Source organism: Alnus glutinosa, chromosome 4 (genome assembly GCF_958979055.1).
Source record: "Alnus glutinosa chromosome 4, dhAlnGlut1.1, whole genome shotgun sequence".
Taxonomy (NCBI): Eukaryota; Viridiplantae; Streptophyta; class Magnoliopsida; order Fagales; family Betulaceae; genus Alnus; species Alnus glutinosa.
The window spans coordinates 24,311,580-24,330,613 of NC_084889.1; the positions used below are offsets into that span (position 1 = coordinate 24,311,580).

A 19,034-nucleotide genomic window follows, 5' to 3' on the forward strand; every position below is an offset into this window, starting at 1 on the left:
CTTAAAGTTGACAGTGAGATCTATTGTTTCGTTAAAAAAGAAAAAAAATTATGAGGAGGTTCATTACGGAACCCCGTCAGATGATTAACGGAGACTTCTATTACTCTGATGCGGATCGTAGATATACAACTTTTTAGAGAATATCATCGAGCGGTCAAGAATAGAGCCGTGTGGGGCCCGACAACTTTTGCGCCACTTCCTCGACGTGTCGTAGTGGTGCAACAGGAGGAACTGTGCTCGTCAGAAATCTTCTATTACTCTGATGCGGATCGTAGATGTAGTTGTTAGAGAAAATCAAGCGGTCAAGAATAGAGCCATGTGGGGCCCGACAACGTGTGGGCCACTTCCTCCACGTGTCGTAGCGGTGCAACAGGAGGAACTGTTCTCGTCAGAATCGGTTGACGAGTTGGTCCTACAAGACGATGTCTGAAATGCTACTCGCCCCTTAGCGCGTGTACTCACTTCTTAAGACAACGTGAGACGCACTGCCACTAAGGTCACCAAATGGTGTTATGATTGGGTCGTGAGCAACACACGCGTAGAAAAGTGCATGGATTTGTATTTCCTCAATTTCCGTTTCCTCCCTTGTCTCGGGCTGAGGTAATGGTGGGCGCTGCGAGATGACGAAGGAAAAGACCGTACAGTCTGAAACCTTGGATCTAGATTTCGTGTCTTTCCGTTTGGCGACAACTTTTTTACGGTTTAAGGTGGTTCAAATCTCTAGGGAAACTGACCTCTGGATTTTATTTTTTTTTGTGTTACTTTGCGCCCTGTTGCAAAGCACAACAATGATCACGCCCAATAGTGGCAAGCCATCTCGTTACAAAAATAAATAAATAAATAAATAAAATAAAATACAAAACGATGACAAGTAGGATTAGTAATTTTTGATACGACCTGCAAACTTGGTACAAAGACAACACAAAAAAATAGAGTTTGAGTTTAGCATTATCGGATTCGGTCGATTATGACCTGGTTATATGAAAAAATAAAAAATAAAATAAGAAACTCAAAAGAAATGATTCAAATGAACCAGGAAAGCAGGACATAAGAACCCTAGCCGCACTTCTCTTTCACTTTTAGAGTTTTACTTTCATGGTTTCACATAATCACAAGTTCACAACTTTCAGTTTCACACTTCTGTCCCTTCCAGTCTCTCTCTTTCACACTATGCCTTCACCCGAATTACCCGCCGTTCACGTATCACCCACTATTCACGCAGGTGCAACCACGAGCCCACGCCCCACGACGCCTCAGTGCCTCACACACGTAGCCACGAGTCCACGACACTTCATCCTTCAGCCCTTCATGCCCTTCACAAGTACAGGTGCATTAATCACTTAATCTTAATTTGTTGATTTTTTGTTGTTAATTAAAGGATAATTTTTAGTAATCTATTGGAGTCTCTAGGACTTTTTCGGACATTTAATGGGTATTTCTTGTTTACAAAAATTGTATCATGCAGCGGTGGTTATGGGTGATTTGATTTTGAATGTGTATTGAAAAAAAAAAAAAAATTTGAGATGTAAAAATATCCTAGAAATATTATTTTTACAGAGGGGACCATCAGAGGCGAGACTTGTTCTTGAGTCGCTTTTCTTGAGGTTTAACCGTTTAATACAAATCTTTCTTGGGTTGTGTCCTGTTTTGGAGTCTCGTTTAATCCATTTATGGTTTCATTTTCATATCTTGGTCCACCATTAGAGAAAGTTACATATCTTGGAAATAATATCTGTTTCGCACTTTGGGAATTGGGACCATGGACCATGGACTGTCACAAAAAAAATTCTTGTCATATTATCTTCTCCATTGCCACAAAAAAAAGTTACATATGCCCAAATGCATCCATAATTATTAATTGAAAATGACGTTCTTCTAATAGTATTGAAGGGACTTGTCTACCAATTATCTAACCAAATCCAATGCATGCTTCTAAGATAAAAAAATCTAGTCATTGCTAGTTCTGGTCCCAACTAAACAGTAGATTTTGGCAGAATTGCAACATGTGCAGCCGAGCACAGTTTTCCCAGGAGTAACCAATTTTTTTTTTTTTTTTTTTTTTTTGGGGAAGATATTTGTCAAACTGCACTTAATTTAGTGTCAGCTAAAGCTTAGTTGCCTTTTCTTTTCACCCCCCCCCCCCCCCCCCCAAAAAAAAAAAGAGAGCTACTGATGCTTTGAATTTCGTTAAAAACCCTTTTTTGGGCGAAGAAATTAGGAAGCAGGGTTATTGGTATTTTCTTATTGCAACCCCGTCTTTCTCTCCTTCTTTTGCCCATCCAACCAGCCATCCTCAACCCTCGAGAGTTTTCTCCCGTAACAATCAACCCACCAAAGCTTATGCCTCTTTAGAGGTTTCTATCATGCCAGATCTTTTTTTATTTCATTTTCTTCTCGTTCTGCTCTCAACACAAAGCTCATTGGTTTATCCCGTCTCTTTCCACTATGTTTTGTGCGTTTTTTGGATGGTTTTTTGGATCGAAATCTTAGGATCTAGATCTACACTTCCTGGCCAATTTTTGCACGATACGCGCCTCACCAGTGGGTTTGCCGGCGTCCTCCGAGTTCACCAACGGTCGTCGTGCTCCCCACCTCTGCCCACTCGCCGGAGCGTCTTCTGCACGAGCCAGGGATCTTCTTGGCACGTGTAGACCACGTCTCCTCCAACCGCCTCTCCCCACTACGGCTTGTGGCGTACTTCGGCGGCTCCAGCGTCTCCCACTAGCGAGAGGGCTTCCTCTGGCCGCCCGTGGCTCTCACGCGCCACCAGAGGTGGCTCCCACTCCCCTCCCCTTCTCCGGGCCTTTGTTGTTGGTTATTTTTCAGTTTTTGTGTTGTTGTGTTTTGTTTTTGGCTTTTCTGTTGTAACCTCTCTCTGTTTATCCTCGTATTGGTGTTTAAGCTCTTTGAACTCTTTATACATCTTATACCACCTTAACTGGTGGCCTCGATTTTTGACATCCATGTCACGAATCATTGGGCCCGTAATTTCGAAAGCATTGCCCCCGTGTACTTTCGTTCTTAGTTTAAATTTCGGGTTGCCCAACCCTTACTTTTGTTGTTTTTCATTCCTATTGTAATTCTGTTTTTCATGTATCTAAAAAATAAAAAAAGTGACTGTTATTTCTCTTTTTCAACACTCAATAATCTTGATTCCTTCTTCTTATGTCTTTTCTTTTTCAACTAAATTCGATGTTTAATAACCATGCATAAGTAAACAGATTGTCAAAACTACAACTGTGAAACATATATAATAAATAAAAGATAGTGAGAAAATTTTAGAGAATTCTGACCGCCCCAAAGAAAATGAATATTAATTTTTTAGAAATGACAAAAAAAAAAAAATTAAAGAAGGTTTTTAGGATGGAGTTAGCAAGCTTGACTTCTACATCAGGTCAAATCCCATATTTCAGTTACTTTTCTTATTATGCAGACTTTATGGCTCATGATGTTTATTGATCTTTCTTTCTTTTTTTTTTTTTCTTTTTTTTTTTTTTTTTTTTTTTTTTTTGTTTTTTTAATATGAACTCTTCATAATTGATCAGTTTCCTCAAAATCAAATAATTCTGGTACATCTTTTATCGTCTAGATCACTCGGATTCTAACAAAGCTTATCATATATTTTGAACAGCTCATCTATTATGTGACTTGTGTCCAACCATGAATCAGGATCAAGAGCAGCCTGAGCAGGTAAGATTATTAGCCTTTTAAGTTCCAAGTTGTCTTTGTGAGCTGGATTTTATGTACTATCTAATTTAGATTAAAGAATTAATTTACTAATAATGATATGTGTAGATGAGTAACGAAGTACGTGAAGATGACATTGTTAGAGATTTTGAGAATGAAGTGGTTGAATTGACTACAATAGAAGAATATGACTTTGTTTGTGTGGAGAAAGAGAAAAAAGGCCACAAGCGTAGGAGGACTTCAGCCGTTTGGGAACATTTTGATGCTATTCGTGGTAAGGAGGTGAGAAGTTAAAGGCAAGTTGTGTGCTACTGTATACTTGGCCCCAAGTACTTATGGAACTGAAAATTTGAAGCGTCACATAGACAGTTGTCCGAGGAGAACCACTCGTGATGTTGGGCAGATGTTCTTATCTAGAAGTCAGGGATCTCTGTCTGTAAATAACTCTAAATTTTGTCCCAAAAAATTTTAGAGAACTGTTATTTGCTTTGGTCATTAAGCATGACTTGCCTTTTCGATATGTTAAGTATGAGGGCATAAAAGAGATGATAAAATACTTGCATCCTGATGCACCGCTTATCTCTAAGAATACTCTTAAGACTGATTTAAAAAATTTGCATATGAATGAGAAACAAAAGATTAAATTTATGTTGAATGGTTGTCCTGGGAGGATTTGTTTAACATCTGATTTGTAGACTTCTTTGACTACTGATGGTTGTCTTACAACACATATTATTAATAAGAATTGGGTCTTAACTAAAAGGGTGTTAAACTTTTCATTCATGCCCTCATCACATAATGGTATATCTTTGTGTGAAAAGATGTATAATATGCTAGAAGAGTGGGGGATTGAGATCAAGGTTTTCACTATAACATTGGATAACGCTTCTTCCAATGATGTTTGTATTGGTTTATTAAGAAATCAATTGAACATGAAGAAAGCCTTTATTTGTGAAGGCGAGTTCTTTTATATTCGTTGTTGTGCACACATTCTTAATTTGATACTTCAAGATGGTTTGAAAGAGATTGATAGTGCTCTCCAAAAAATTCGTGATAGTGTGAAGTATGTTAGAAGATCACAAATGAGAAAACAAAATTTCCTTCAGGCTGTGAATAAAATGTCATGGATAGTAGAAAGGAGCTAAAATAAGACGTGTCAACCAGATGAAATTCTACATATCTTATGCTTAAGACTGCTATTCATTATCAAAGTGCTTTTAGTTATTTAGAGATGATTGATTCAAACTATAAGCATTGCCCTACTGCACCTAAGTGGGAAAAAATGACTCATATATGTTGTTTTTTGGCTTCCTTTTACCATGCTACATGTGAGTTTTCTAGTACCAAGTATCCCACAGCCAACCTCTACTTTCCTGTGATTTTTGGCATATATGTAACCTTGAAGGAAGAAGATGAGAGCGAAGATGAATATAAGAGATTAATAGCAAAACAAATGCTCTCTAAATTTGAGAAATATTGGTCAGAATTTAGTATAGTATTGGCTCTTGCAGCTATGTTGGATCCTCATTACAAGTTTCAACTTGTAAATTTTTGTTATTTGAGGCTTTATGGAGTTAATAATTCTAGAGAGTATTGTCATGTTCGTGATAAATTGGTCTATCTTTTTATGAAGTATAGTGGTTCCTCATCTACATCCTCAAGCATCATGTCTCTTGATACAAGACATGTTGATCCCCAAGTACTCCAACCACAAATCAAGGCTGTCAAGCGGACTTCCGCGACAATGAAGGTAAAATTATATGTTTATTTTGTGATTATGTGTTATTGTTAGTAACTTAATATATATACTCCTAACTACTTAGTAAATTATGTTCATATTATCTTTTTTTAATTGTAGGTATTTTTTAGTTCTGGCAGGGATGATGTTCAAGCAAATAAGAATCATTTAGAACTTTATTTGGATGAACCCAGGATAATGAATGATGCGGAGGAAAATTTTGACATTTTTTTATACTTGAAAGTAAATGAATTTCGCTATCCTATAGTAGCTGCTATGGCTCGTGATATTTTGAGTATTCATATTTCTACTGTTGTTTCATAATCCAGTTTTAATGTTGGTGGACGTGTGAATGATCAATATAGGAGTTTGCTCAAACCTAATATTATTGAGGCACTAGTATGCACTCGGGATTGGTTATATAAAGAGAAATGTAATATTTGTTATTTGTATATTTATTTTTTTACTAACTTATATTCTTTTTTATTACATTAATTCCTCTTATCTTTTGATGTAGAATTGACACAAATAAAGTTTGATGAGTCTGAAGAAGATATTTTAACTTTAAATTTCAATTCAATGATATTCCAAGTTCGTCAGAAGCAAATTCTATTAACATTCCTTGACATTGGCTTATATGTAAATGAGTTCTTTTTATGGGGTTTGTTTTGATTATGGGGTTTGTTTTGCCCTTACTAGTTGACTGAAACTGAATTCTGTTTTGCCCTTACTAGTTGTAAATTTTTTAGTTATGTTTAGTTAACTTAAGTTTAATCTGAGAAGAATAGCTTATCATTTTTCTTTTTGTATTCTTCTCAAATTTTAACAGAATATTGATAGTTAAATATTGTCTGTAAGTGATCTTGAGTTGATGGTTGCATATTGGAACTTGGAAGATCTCTAACAATTCTACCTTGATTGTTTAAGTTTTAGAGCTAAGATTATTGCATCAGTGATGAGTCCTTATTGGTTTTATGTCATTCAGTGGGTTGAAATGTTGAATCATTTATAACTCTTTACAATTTATTTATGTATAATTTTATTCATTTTTGGCTATGAAGTGGGTGGAGCACAATATTGCACCTAGCTCATTTTTTGTCTTTGTAGAATTTCTATGGTAAAAATTAAAAAAATAAATAAATACCGATTTTTATTTTTCTTGGATAAATAACTATAAAATTGATGTCGGGGTTGTGTTCGAGTTATCCGATTATTAATCAGGTCGTGTTTGGGTCACATGTTCTAGCCTGATTAATAATCGGTTCGGGTTCGTGTCAGCCCTGTTTAGGTAATCGGGTCGGTTGGGTTGACACGAACTCGACCCGTAAACCCGAATTGCCAAGCCTAGTGGCAAGCCACGATTACACCAATTTTACAATAAAATTCTCTATTTGATCTTGGGATAATATATATCTTCTTCTTTCTTTCTTTATCTCTTTCTTTTTTTATTTATTTATTTATATTTTTAATCTTGTTATTGAATTTGGATTCTATACATTTTTTTTTCTTCATATTTATTTGTTTAATTTTCATTGTATGTTTGGGTGTGACCTAATAGTTATAACAAAGAATGGATACAAATTTTTTTCAAATTGGATCGGAGGAATTTCCTTCGATTTAGTTTGTAAAACTGTCATGTATTTTTTAACATGTAAAGAAACAATGCTTTTAATAGCATTAATAAAAAAACATATATGTGCTTCTCACATGTTCAAGAAACACAGATATTTTTAAAGATTATGTTGAAAAATATTTCTTCATTCCAGTTTGGAAGAAATTTATATCCGTTAAGAATTGTTATGGCATGCACTCATTTAGTTATAGTAAATTTTTAGAAATTTCTTCTCATCTCTCATGAATTTGGAGTGGTAGCATCTTTTTATTTTTATTATTATTATTTATAATTGGACTTAATTTTTAGACAAATAAAGTGAATTGACTTGTATTGGTGGCTATATGAATTAAATCAAATGTGTAAACAAGCATTAGGCAAATGCCTAATTCACAAGTTAGAAAGAAAAAAACAACATTTATCTTAGTAAAGTTTATCAATCAACGAAACAACTTCTTCTTTGAACTATCTAAAAAAAAAAAAAATCTTTCTCTGAACTCATTTTTTATTTAATGAAAGTTGAAAAAAAATTAGTTGTCCGTTCTTCATTGTCCTATTGTTAGTATCACGTTCACTCAAAGAAAAAAAAAAAACAAATAAAAGAAACAAAACGATACCAATTAAAGAGAATGAAAAAGGAGGCAATTAACCTTTAACAATCACAATTAAGCCATGTTTTTAGAATTCGATCAAGAAATGAAAGAGGGGTGCGGGATTCGGGTGCCTCGGGCATCCCTTAAGATAGGGGTGCTCGGGTGCTTGAGTGCAAGGCCACTTACCTAAAATACTTATTCTCCGTTCTTTTTTCCTTTCTATTTTCTGTTCAAATTTTGAAGAATTCATGTAATAGGTTTCTAGAAATCGGAATCCAAAATATCTAGATAGTCATTTTTTTCACATCCACTAACAGATATTAGAGATTCATTATTATTGCCTAGCCACTTTTTCTTACCTTAAATGATCAGATTTAGGCACACCAATTGATTGATTTACATGCTCGTGATTACCCTAAAAGCAATTGATATATATATATATGTGTGGACTATCGACACCAACAACCCCACGTTAATCTTCTTCTCAAAAAAGTCAAAGGTGGAAACCCTTTGTCCCATTCTTCTTGCTGATCCTCTCAAAGCTAGGACACTTTTAGATGGGACAAGGTGTAGTGCAGCACACGCTAACAGCACAAAAAATTCTGATCAATGGACCACCTACAGCTTCACTATTCACAATTTCACATGAGCTGTCTACAAAATAAAAAAATTCACTTACAATTTTTGATTTTTTTTTTTTATCACTTTTATAATTATATTTTTAAATTTTAAAAAGTGTCAATTTTATGTATTAATTTTTCAATACTTTTCAACTCCAGTCATCCGTTGAAATTTTTTGTTAAATCTTAATCAAAATAATAATAAAAAATTCAGGCTTGAGTATTTTTGTAAATTCCGTTAAATCCATATCGAAGCCTAAATCCCTACAATTGTTTTTCCTATAAAAGAAAAAATAGGGTTATTTTAAAAATTTTGACACTCATCTGTTAAAATTTAACAGAAAATTCTAACGGATGAGTAAAACTAGAAGAAAAAGAAAAAGAAAAAATATTTACTTATCACTTTTGATCTTTTATCACTTTAAAATAATACTCATTAACTTTAAAAAAGTGTCAATTTAGTGTATTCATAATTTTATTTTATTTATTTATTTTTTACTCCTATTCTTTGATATTTCTCTCGGTACAAATGGGTTTCATACTTTATGGACCACTGCCTTATTCTACAAACTTTAATTAGAATTGTTGTACCCCATAATCGATCGATGTAACCAGCGAACCCCACGAATGTGATTGATGAAGATTAGCCATTGCTTTAGTAATTTTTGCAGGTTTATTAAATGTATTTTGCAATGGACGATTTCTCCTGTTACGGTACAAATTCAGACCGAGAAATGACAAGGAAAATTCGATGAAACATACCACTTTCCCCGCAACCTATCTCGGGCCATGTTTGGCAAGTGACTTGCCACGTTAGAACAGTGCTTTTTTATTATTTATGTATTTTTTTCTCACTGTTTTTACATTTTTCAATAACAATTAACATTTAAACATTCATACTTTTTTCACTTTTTATATTATATCAATAATTCTTTTTTTATTATTCAAATAAAATATTCACTAAAATATAAAATTTTTTCACTTTTCTATTCAAAACTTTTTATTTTATATCATATCTACTATTTTTTACTAACCCTAAAGAAATAACAACCTACTATTGTAACATGGCAAGGCCCTCGCCCAACAAAGCCTATATGCTTCCATGCAGCCCCATACGTACGAAGAAATGCAATCCGGCCTGTAAAGGGTTGTTTCTTTTATGAAGGAATGTACCTCCTCAACCTGATAACCATGAAAGTTATAATTATCCGTGGAAATTATAGGGTGCAGGGTCACTACCATTGTTTTATGGAGTGATAACCCCTTTATATAATCATCTCACACTTGATCACATTATATGATGGAGTGGTGATAAATTTAGACTCCATTTGTTTTGGTGTAAAAAAATTTTTTATTAAAAAATATTTTCAAGAAAATAATTTTTCAGGAAAATGTTTTTTGCTAAAAACATTTTCCAGCACTTGGCGCTTACGGAAAATAACAAATACTTTTCATATTTTCATTCAATCATATTAACCTATAAAAATAAATTTTTATTAACAACATAAAAATATTAATATAAAATAATAATAAAAAAATTAGCCTAATAATTTGAGTTTCGACAGTAGTTTAGTGGAGGCTCGTCGGTGGTTTGGCAATGGTCCAACGATGGCCAACGGTGGCCTGGTGGTGGTTCGACGGTGGTCCGGGTGTGGCTTAGTAGTGGTCTGGCGTTGCTAGGAGTGGTTCAGTTGTAGCTTGGTGGTGGTCCGACGGTTGCTCGGTTGTGGTCTGGGATGGCTAAGTGGTAGTCTAGGGGTGGTCTGGTGGTAGTCCGGGGGTAGTGTAACACCCTGAGAAATTAATCAACTTCATGGTTCGCCTCCTAGTCCCATTTCAAGATGAATAAGATTTAGGGATCTCTACTCCTCAAAAAGAGAATACTACGCAGCAGAAATATAAGATATTCTATTAATATTAATAATTATAACCAGAGTTTTATTAAATACTACTAAGAGTCTTCATATTAATTGAAATCATATTATGCATATTATCTATACAAAGGTTCAAAACTAAACCTTAATACATAGCCGAGCCTCAAATGCTAAGCCTACAAGATCACCCAAAAGTACTATTCCTATGAGTGGTCTTCAAAATCATGTAATCAGTCATCAAACATTAACCAGATCCATATCACTACACCAAATGGCCACATCAGTCTTGAGGCCCATCTCAATTCCGACATCCAAAGGTAGTTCAACTATAAAACAACACATGTTTCATAAGTAGAAAAGTTACAAGCGTAAGTCTAGGACTTAATGAGTATAAATACACATGATACACATGTTATATATCATATGCTGAATTCAGATGTTTAAGATATAAATTACATGTAGCAATATAAATTGATAGTTCCTCATTTGACAAAATAATTATGAATGCAATATAGATATAATATATGTTGTAATAAGAGAATCATGTCATAGTTCAACTCCATATGTGTTAGAGATCATGTGTTAATCAAATTAGACACAGCGGAATATCGATCCCAAAAATTTTCTTCAAGATAAACAAGGATAGTTCCTCATTTGACAAAATAATTATGAATGCAATATAGATATAATATATGTTATAATAAGAGAATCATGTCATAGTTCAACTCCATATGTGTTAGGGATCATGTGTTAATCAAATTAGACACAGCGGACTACCGATCCTAAAAATTTTCTTCAAGATAAACAAGGCTAGATATTTTAAACAAACATGTTTAGAGTACTTGAACGTGTTTAATAATAAACTGCCACTCCTTGGCTATATGGGCTAGTTGACTTTGAAGCTTTCATGTTGAATGATAAAGAACTTGTTTTTCGTGTTCTTGACTCAACCTTTAGATCTTCTCTTCGATGACTGAATATGATCGTGAGTGTGGACTTACAACTTAAAATAATAAATTAGTAAATAATACTTCACTATAGCCCTCTATTTATAGACTTGGATTTACTCATATAATAAGATTAAGAGATAATTCAAAAGCTGTAGCTGAGATAGCATAGGAGTTATAGGAGCAGTTGAACTCCTCCTCCTAGCTATAATAGTGCACAGCCAAGGGGAGATATCATCTCCTTTTGGCCATGCATCATTCGGCCAATGGGGAGATAATATCTACTCATGTATCTGGGAATATGTTTTTACTTTATCCATTTACTATATATTTTTTCAGTGTGGGTTTGGGTTTAATCCCTAAAGGCCAATGTTCATTTATCTCAACTTAAGCCTTTGGAATTAATTCCAATAATCCATAAAAATTAATTCTTAAGCCCATAGCAATAAAATTGCTTAAACCCTTAGAAATTAATTACTAAGTCTAATCATTTATAGAAATGAGTCACTTAAGAATCTCATTCCCCTGGCCCAATTGTTTTATTTAAAACAATTCAATATAAATAAATATGAAAAATGAGGATATTAAATATCCAAAACTTCATTAAATGAGGGTCCATTATTATTTATTTTTCCCTCATTCCTCCTTTTTATGGCAACTAGGCGTGAAATGGATGGACTTTTTTGGATCACGTTTTTCATGGGCTGCAATAAAAAAAAACACATTTAGAAGCATCCCTTGGTGCACCACATGGCCAAAAGGGTTCCAAATTATTGAGTCTACTCGTTCATACTGGCTCTTTACGGGGCTGTCGGACTGGCAATGACATCGAACCGTGAAAAATGAAGTGAACCCCAAACAAATCGCAGGAAATTATTCAATTGTTTTCTTAGAGTTTTTACCACGTCATACCCAATAAAAAATCGACATGTGTCTATTATAATAAAAAAAATATAAATAAATAAAACTTAAAAATTATTTTATTTTTTTTAAAAAAATAAAAAATAGCAAAAAGGTGGTTGCCGGGAGTGGCCCGACCACATTTGGGGGTTGACACACGGCATCCCCTAGGCCTGGGGTGACCACGTGTCAATTTCCTATTAGGTATGACGTTACAAACTAACAGAATCTGTTAACTTAGTAGACGAAAAAAGGTTCAGGGAGTGATTCGTAATTATAGTTTACTACAGGGACCCTCCATGAACTTTTTGTATTACAGGGAGTGATTTGTAATTTAGGCTAACCCCAATGACCAGTGATGCAATTATCACGTAAAAAATTTCATCTTTTCCTGGCTAAATGAGTAACCAAACCCATATGAGCAAAATTATGAAAAATGGCAAACATATCATTTCAAAGGCAACGTGAAAAGCTTTCAATCAAATGTACAAGGAGAAGAAAAATGAGTAAATAATCCATAAGAAGAAAAGAAAAATTTTAGAGGTAATTACCTTTTTCCTCCATAAACTACCGGTCATTGTCAACATGTCACTACGAACTGACACCTCGACCAGAAAAGAGCATATAACTATCGGCCATTATCAACATGCCACCCTGATTCAAGCTGGGAGGGCCACCAGCCACTCCTAGTGGTGGCTAGTGACCACCTCCGAACCTAGGGGTGGCCGTGCGACCACCCCAGATGCACCCTGGGGTGGCTCGCAGGCCAACCCCCTCCCCTAAGGGGGTAGCTACCACTAGCAGCCACCCCTTCTATTTTTTCTCTTTTTTTTTTTTTTTTTTTTTTTTATATATATATATAATATACATATTCTTTTATTAAATTACTGTTTAAAGGTATTTTTGTCTTTAAACAAAATTTAACGTTTAAAAATTGAATATTTCGTCCAATTTAACAAGATTCCTTAACGAAACGCGGGTAAAGATACAAAAATGGTAGTTGCATGCTTTCTTTTGGTTGATGTATCAGTTCGTGGTGGCATGTTGACAATGATCAGTAGTTCATAAGGAAATCGTAATTACCTCAAAATTTTATGAAGAATTTTTTTTATAAAGATTTTTTTCCCCAATGTTCAAATTTTTCTACTAAAACAAAATTCAATTTAAAAAACCCATCCAGTAAAAACAAAAAGTGAATCTCAAAATCTATCGAAAAGTGTATTTGTAATTACTTCAACTACCTAAAAAGTCCAAGTTCTAATACAACCCAATAAATTTCAAAACCCAGACCAAGCAAGCCTCTAAAGTTCAGAAATTTCAGAAGTAAGACCTTTAAACCAAGCATCCGTTTTGAATTAAAATGTTCAAATCTGATATAAAAGCAATGCCCATTCTCAATGTTCGTTGCTAGCATATTTTGGTATCTGAAATTAGTATTTAAAGGAATCAAAAACAAAATTTAAAAAAGTGAAGGATTATGACAAGGTAAAATATTTGAACAGACGAAACAAAATAAGAAGAGTGAACCCAAAAAAAAAAAAAGAATTAAAAGAAAAGCAGATAGATGGTGTCGTGGTGAGTGGGTGGAGGCGACCAAACCACGTTACGATGAGAGAGATTGGCCGGATGGTGGGTGGCGGCATTGCTTGGTGGTGGGCAGAGCCACTGCTTGGTGGTGGCCGGCGCTACTTGGGTGGAAGAGGGGGAGGAAAAAGTTTTGGGAGAGAGAGAGAGAGGGGAAAAAAAAAAATAAAAATGGAGAAATAAACTCGCATGCGTTTTTGAGTTTGTATTTTTATTTTTTTTTTAAAAAAAATTGCGTGTAGAATGCTCATCCGTAGCATTAATCCTCCGGACACATAGGACCCCATCCACCAACTGCTTCCCGATAGCCACTCGTTTTCCGCCACGTCAACATCCCCTCCCCCAACGGTCAGCCACCTGTTACCACTCTCTCTACAGCATTTTCGAGCACATGTCTAATTTCAAATGACCAAACCAGCCCCCAGCAAACCCAACAATCCCCATCACTCCACTTACGTGGCACTCACCATTGCTTCTCGATCCACTCATCGAACAATAACATTGCATGGACTAGAACACCCATGGTTCCTTATAAATATTACGTATCGCCCTCTCTTCCATTACTTTCATCACCCATTATAACAACACCCTCTAAATTTGCTTCAACAAATTCCACATAACCAGGAGACCAAAATTGAACTCACCCTTCAAATCATGAGCCCTGCACAATTCCATGCAAAGAGGGACATGATCAATAACAATGCCTTGTGCCCACCTCCCCTCAAAATTGACAAGGACTCCTATCTCATCAAGAAACCGTCATTGTCATCGTCGTTGACATCAACGTCGTCGCCTTCGCCCATTAACGGCGTAATGGGGTCGAACAAGCCCCAACAGCGCCATCCGGTCATAATCTACACCCATTCTCCGAAGGTAATCCATACGCACCCTAAGGACTTCATGGCCTTGGTGCAAAAACTCACCGGGCTATCGCACTCCGAAGACAACGACGTGGTCCCAGCGCCGCATGATCATCATCGGAATTCTGGATCGGACAATAATGCCAGTTTGAAAATGTTGGATTCGGATCAGGAGAACAAAAGCAAGGATATTGTACTAGGAAACCATGATGATAACGAGTCGTCTTCTGTTATTACCGACGAGAATTGTAGCAGTGTAGGTGATGTGGGGCAAGTAATCAATTCTTGTTTTGTGCCACCTATTTTTGAGCCACCTCCAAATGCATACATGACAAATATTCCGATATTCACACCGAATTCAACTGAGTTCTTGTGCTCCAATCAACCTTTCTATAACTACACTGATCCTTTGTTTTTAACGCATGGCATGACTAGGGGGATTAACGAGTTCCGCGAGTATTAAACAAGGTTTTTAATAATTTTGATTTGATTTTTTTTTTTGAAATACCAATTTTTCCTTTTTGTTGAAGATTTTTTTTTATTTTTCCAATAAAAGTTCTAGTTTTATGGGATAGAATTTCTTTTTCTTTTTTTTTTTTTTTTAAAAAAAAAAATCATTTTTTTATTAATTGTTTATAGATGGCGAGAATAAAAAGGAAAGAAAGGAAAGGAAATGAAAGTTGTTTCTATGTAGTTTTTTTTTTTTTTTTTTTTTTCTCAGTTTAAATGATGAATTCATATGGCTGTAGTTTTTATCCTTTTTCTTTTCTTCCCTTGTGATTGTTTAATGAGTTCATATGAATCTAACGCAATTAATGGCAATTCTATTGGATTTGATGTAAATGTGAAAGTAATTTTGTGTGTTGAGTTGTTTGTTAATGCCTTTGATTTCAAGTATATTTTGATGGAATTCAAACTCATCAATCTTTCAAATTCTCTCTCTTTGCTTCCGTTTTTGCCCTCCATATTTTATATTCCTCATAAATTTTTACGGTAATGTTAGCGTTATTGATTATTATCTGAATCTGCAAAATAAGATTGAAACGACAATTTAATAAATTGTAGAGATGGATAGAAAATGGGAATGAAGAAGTATCGGGAAAGGGTTTGTTGTATACCATTACAACTACTTTGAATTTTAAATTAGAGATAATTGTATCACTGGTCTTTGGAGTTGGCCTAAATACGAATTACTCCTTGTGGTACAAAAAGTTTATGGAGAGTCATTGTGATAAACTATAATTGGGAATCACTCTCTAAACCCGTTTTTCGTCCATTAAGTTAACAAAATCCGTTAGTTTGTTACGTAGTGAAACAACCTCTAAATATAATTTGTATTGTAATCTACTAACTGACTTTGTTTACTCGGTGGATAGAAAACAGTTTCAGGGAGTAATTTACAATTATAATACCACATAGAGTGATTCATAATTTAAGCCAACGAAAAAAACCAGTATTGCAACTAATTCTTTAAACTATAACTCGTAACTTGATTTGTACCCACGGCTTGGGTTTCTTTTATAATTGTGAAAAAGTTGTCTTACACAATTTCATATTTTCTTGCAAAGACGAAAACTTTGACCTTTTTTTTTCCTTGACAAAAAAGAAAACGTTTTCTGATGTTTTTAAAATAAAGTTGAATTTATGACGAGCTCCTGGTATGCCCTTTTTTTTTTTTTTTTTTTTTTTTTTTTTTTTTTTTTTTTTTTTTTCAATGATTCCGAGTTTAAGGATGTGTTTGGCAAAGATTTTTAGGTGAATTTTGTTTTGAAAAGTAATAAAAATTTATTGATGTGACATAAATGGTGCGTTTGGGATTGCGATTTCATAGACAATAAGTGCGATTTTAAACCAAATCGCAAAGTATAAATCATTTGGGAACTGCGTTTTTAAAAATTGCAATTTGAAAACATAAAAAATCAGTTGCAGGTAAGATGATGCTTTTTTAAAAACTCAAAATTTTAAAGGCTAATTTACTATTTTAAATGCTAAACTGCGATTTTACTAATCGCTTAACTACGTTTTTAAAAATCAATTTTTTCAAATCACACATTTTAAAATTGTTATTTTAAATCGCACTTTTTGAAATCGCGAACCCAAACGAACCCAAATTAGAAAGAATTTATATGAAAAAATGAAAAAGAAAATTGTTTTGCAGTGTTTTTATTATTATTATTTCAATAGTAATAAAAAATATTGATGTGATGTTTTGATTTTTTTTTTTTTTCTTGAGAAGTAAAAATAAAGAAAGAAAATGGAAAGATGGTTAGAGCGGTGTTTGATTTTTGAAATTTGATTTCAATTATTATTTAGTACGCAAATTTCAAAATTAAGCTTGAAAAAAAAAAGGGTCTGCAAAAGTTTTGAACCACCACATTGATCAAAAAGCTTCGAGAACAAAAAGAGGTAAAAAAAAAAGTTTGAACTCCCATTTTGCCTTAATAAAAAATAGGGATGCCCAACATTTGACCAAACGTGGATATTAATCAATAATTAATTAATGGGGCTTCGTAAGGACTAAAATTTTGAGATACCTTGTAAGCGTGTTCCCTTCACACCAGAAGAGTAAAACTCGGACTTTTGGCCACAGACATGGCCTCAAAAACACTGTTTCCACTTAAGGGAGTCAAATACCAAGTCAAATATTAAGGGTTTACGCATATACATATGCCTTAAACAAGAAAACAATAGCATCTTGCCCAATTATATAAGGATATCCGCATTTTTAGGAATAGGCAACACCATATCTAAGGACATTGAAGCTTAGTGCATTTGATGCATCAGTTCGATCATGCATGCACATGAGCGGAACTCTATTATTCAAGCACGTCTTTGCTGAAGAACAAATGACAGTTCGCTTATCTATACCAAGACATTAGCATTTCTAATTCTGGGCAATGTGAACATCTATGTACGTCCGAGCTCAATGCTTTTTAAAACATGCAATTAGCCGATAGAAATATACATATGTTATTCTCCATTAAAATTCATATGCATACTAATACGTCTAGCATAAAATTACCATATAGCATATCATGAAAACATTACACTCGTAAAAACAATATTATGCATGCTCATGCAAACTTCTATTTGTTTTGGGACGTGAGCTCCCAGTTTCATTGACCAAATAGCATGGGACGTGATCCCCCACTAGTTACTATTTCCTGTGAAACGTGAGCTCCCACTTCGTTCCAAGTTCTGTATGTCATATACTTATACCTCATGCTTAAAACAATGTATATATATATATATATATATATATATATATATATATATATATATATATATATATATATATATATATATATATTTCATTTCATTATTCATGCCTTTAAATTATGCTTTCTTCATAAAATACTAAATAGTTCAATATACCACTTTCACAATCACAAATTGTATGCTTAAAAATCCCAACCGCAGCAGACAGTTAAACATTCAAATTACAATTAAATCACACTTCACACTCATATTCCAATTTGCAATAATATCAATGCCATAATTTCAACATATTCGAAACTACTTAAATCATCAAAAACATATATCATTAACATATTGTTGGTTCGGTAAGAAAAACACATATTATTTACATTTCTATAAATTACATTTCTCAGTGAATAGAATACTCACAGTGGCTGTGTAGACAATAGGCTCTCAACGAACTCCTAAGCCTAATTTGCAATCTTTCACTAAAAACACAACACATTGCAACCCATTTAGCACATTAAACTATAAACACTCTAATTAGCACTTGAATTGCTTAAGAGTTACACTGTTGGAATACCCATAAAATTTTTAGGGTTTCAAACACATACCCACTAACCAGAATCACCAACCCATAAGAAAATCTTAGGGTTAGATTTATAATATACCATCTAAACCAAATACCCATAAATTAGAATTTGGAGAAACTTACAAAAAACTCACCCAAACACTACCCGGAGTTTGGGAAATCTAAAAAGCTCCAAATTGCACAAAACTTAGAGAACAACAAAGATTAAACTCACATTTGACAAGATTTAGCAAAAAATCTTCAAAAACACGAGTTTAACGATTTACCTTAAAACGATCAGTCAAAACGTAGATTCTCTTGCGTAGATCACGTTTTTGAGGTTGGATTTGAGGTATAGAGTTTAGACTTTCGTGGATTTACGGTTTTTAGTGAAAAACCCTAAGAAAATCGTGTGGAAAGGTAGAGAGAATCGAAGAAATGAGTCAAATAAACTCATTCTCGCATATATTCTCAGGTGTCGTTTGGACAGGTTACTTAAAGGTCCGAACGCACGCATATTTTGATTCGCATGCGTCCCGTAGGATGTTCGGATGAGTTGCGAATGTGAACCTACTGACCTGAGCGTCCCCATAGGTGTCCAAACAGGTATTGAACGGAAACCTACTGACCTCAATGTCTGCAATAGGGTTCGGACAGACTGCGGATGGGGAACACACTGACTCCAGTGTCCCCATAGGTGTTCAGACGGTGTTGCGAACGCAACACACAGAACGTCTATCCGAGCCTATTTTAGCATCCGGATTCGACCCTAAGTGTTTTTTAAGCATTTTTTTTGACGTTACATCAATTCTAATTATTTTTCTAATTTAATTTACGTCTCAAATTCTCA

At 34.3% G+C, this 19,034-nt stretch overlaps 1 protein-coding gene across 1 annotated transcript; it reads left to right on the forward strand.

The window, feature by feature from the left end:
• Nucleotides 1–14,209: 14,209 nt before the first annotated feature.
• On the forward strand, nt 14,210–14,878 carry LOC133866224 (VQ motif-containing protein 20). Its single transcript, XM_062302763.1, has one exon. It carries the CDS (start codon nt 14,210–14,212, stop codon nt 14,876–14,878), a length of 669 nt encoding a protein of 222 aa, XP_062158747.1.
• Nucleotides 14,879–19,034: the final 4,156 nt, after the last annotated feature.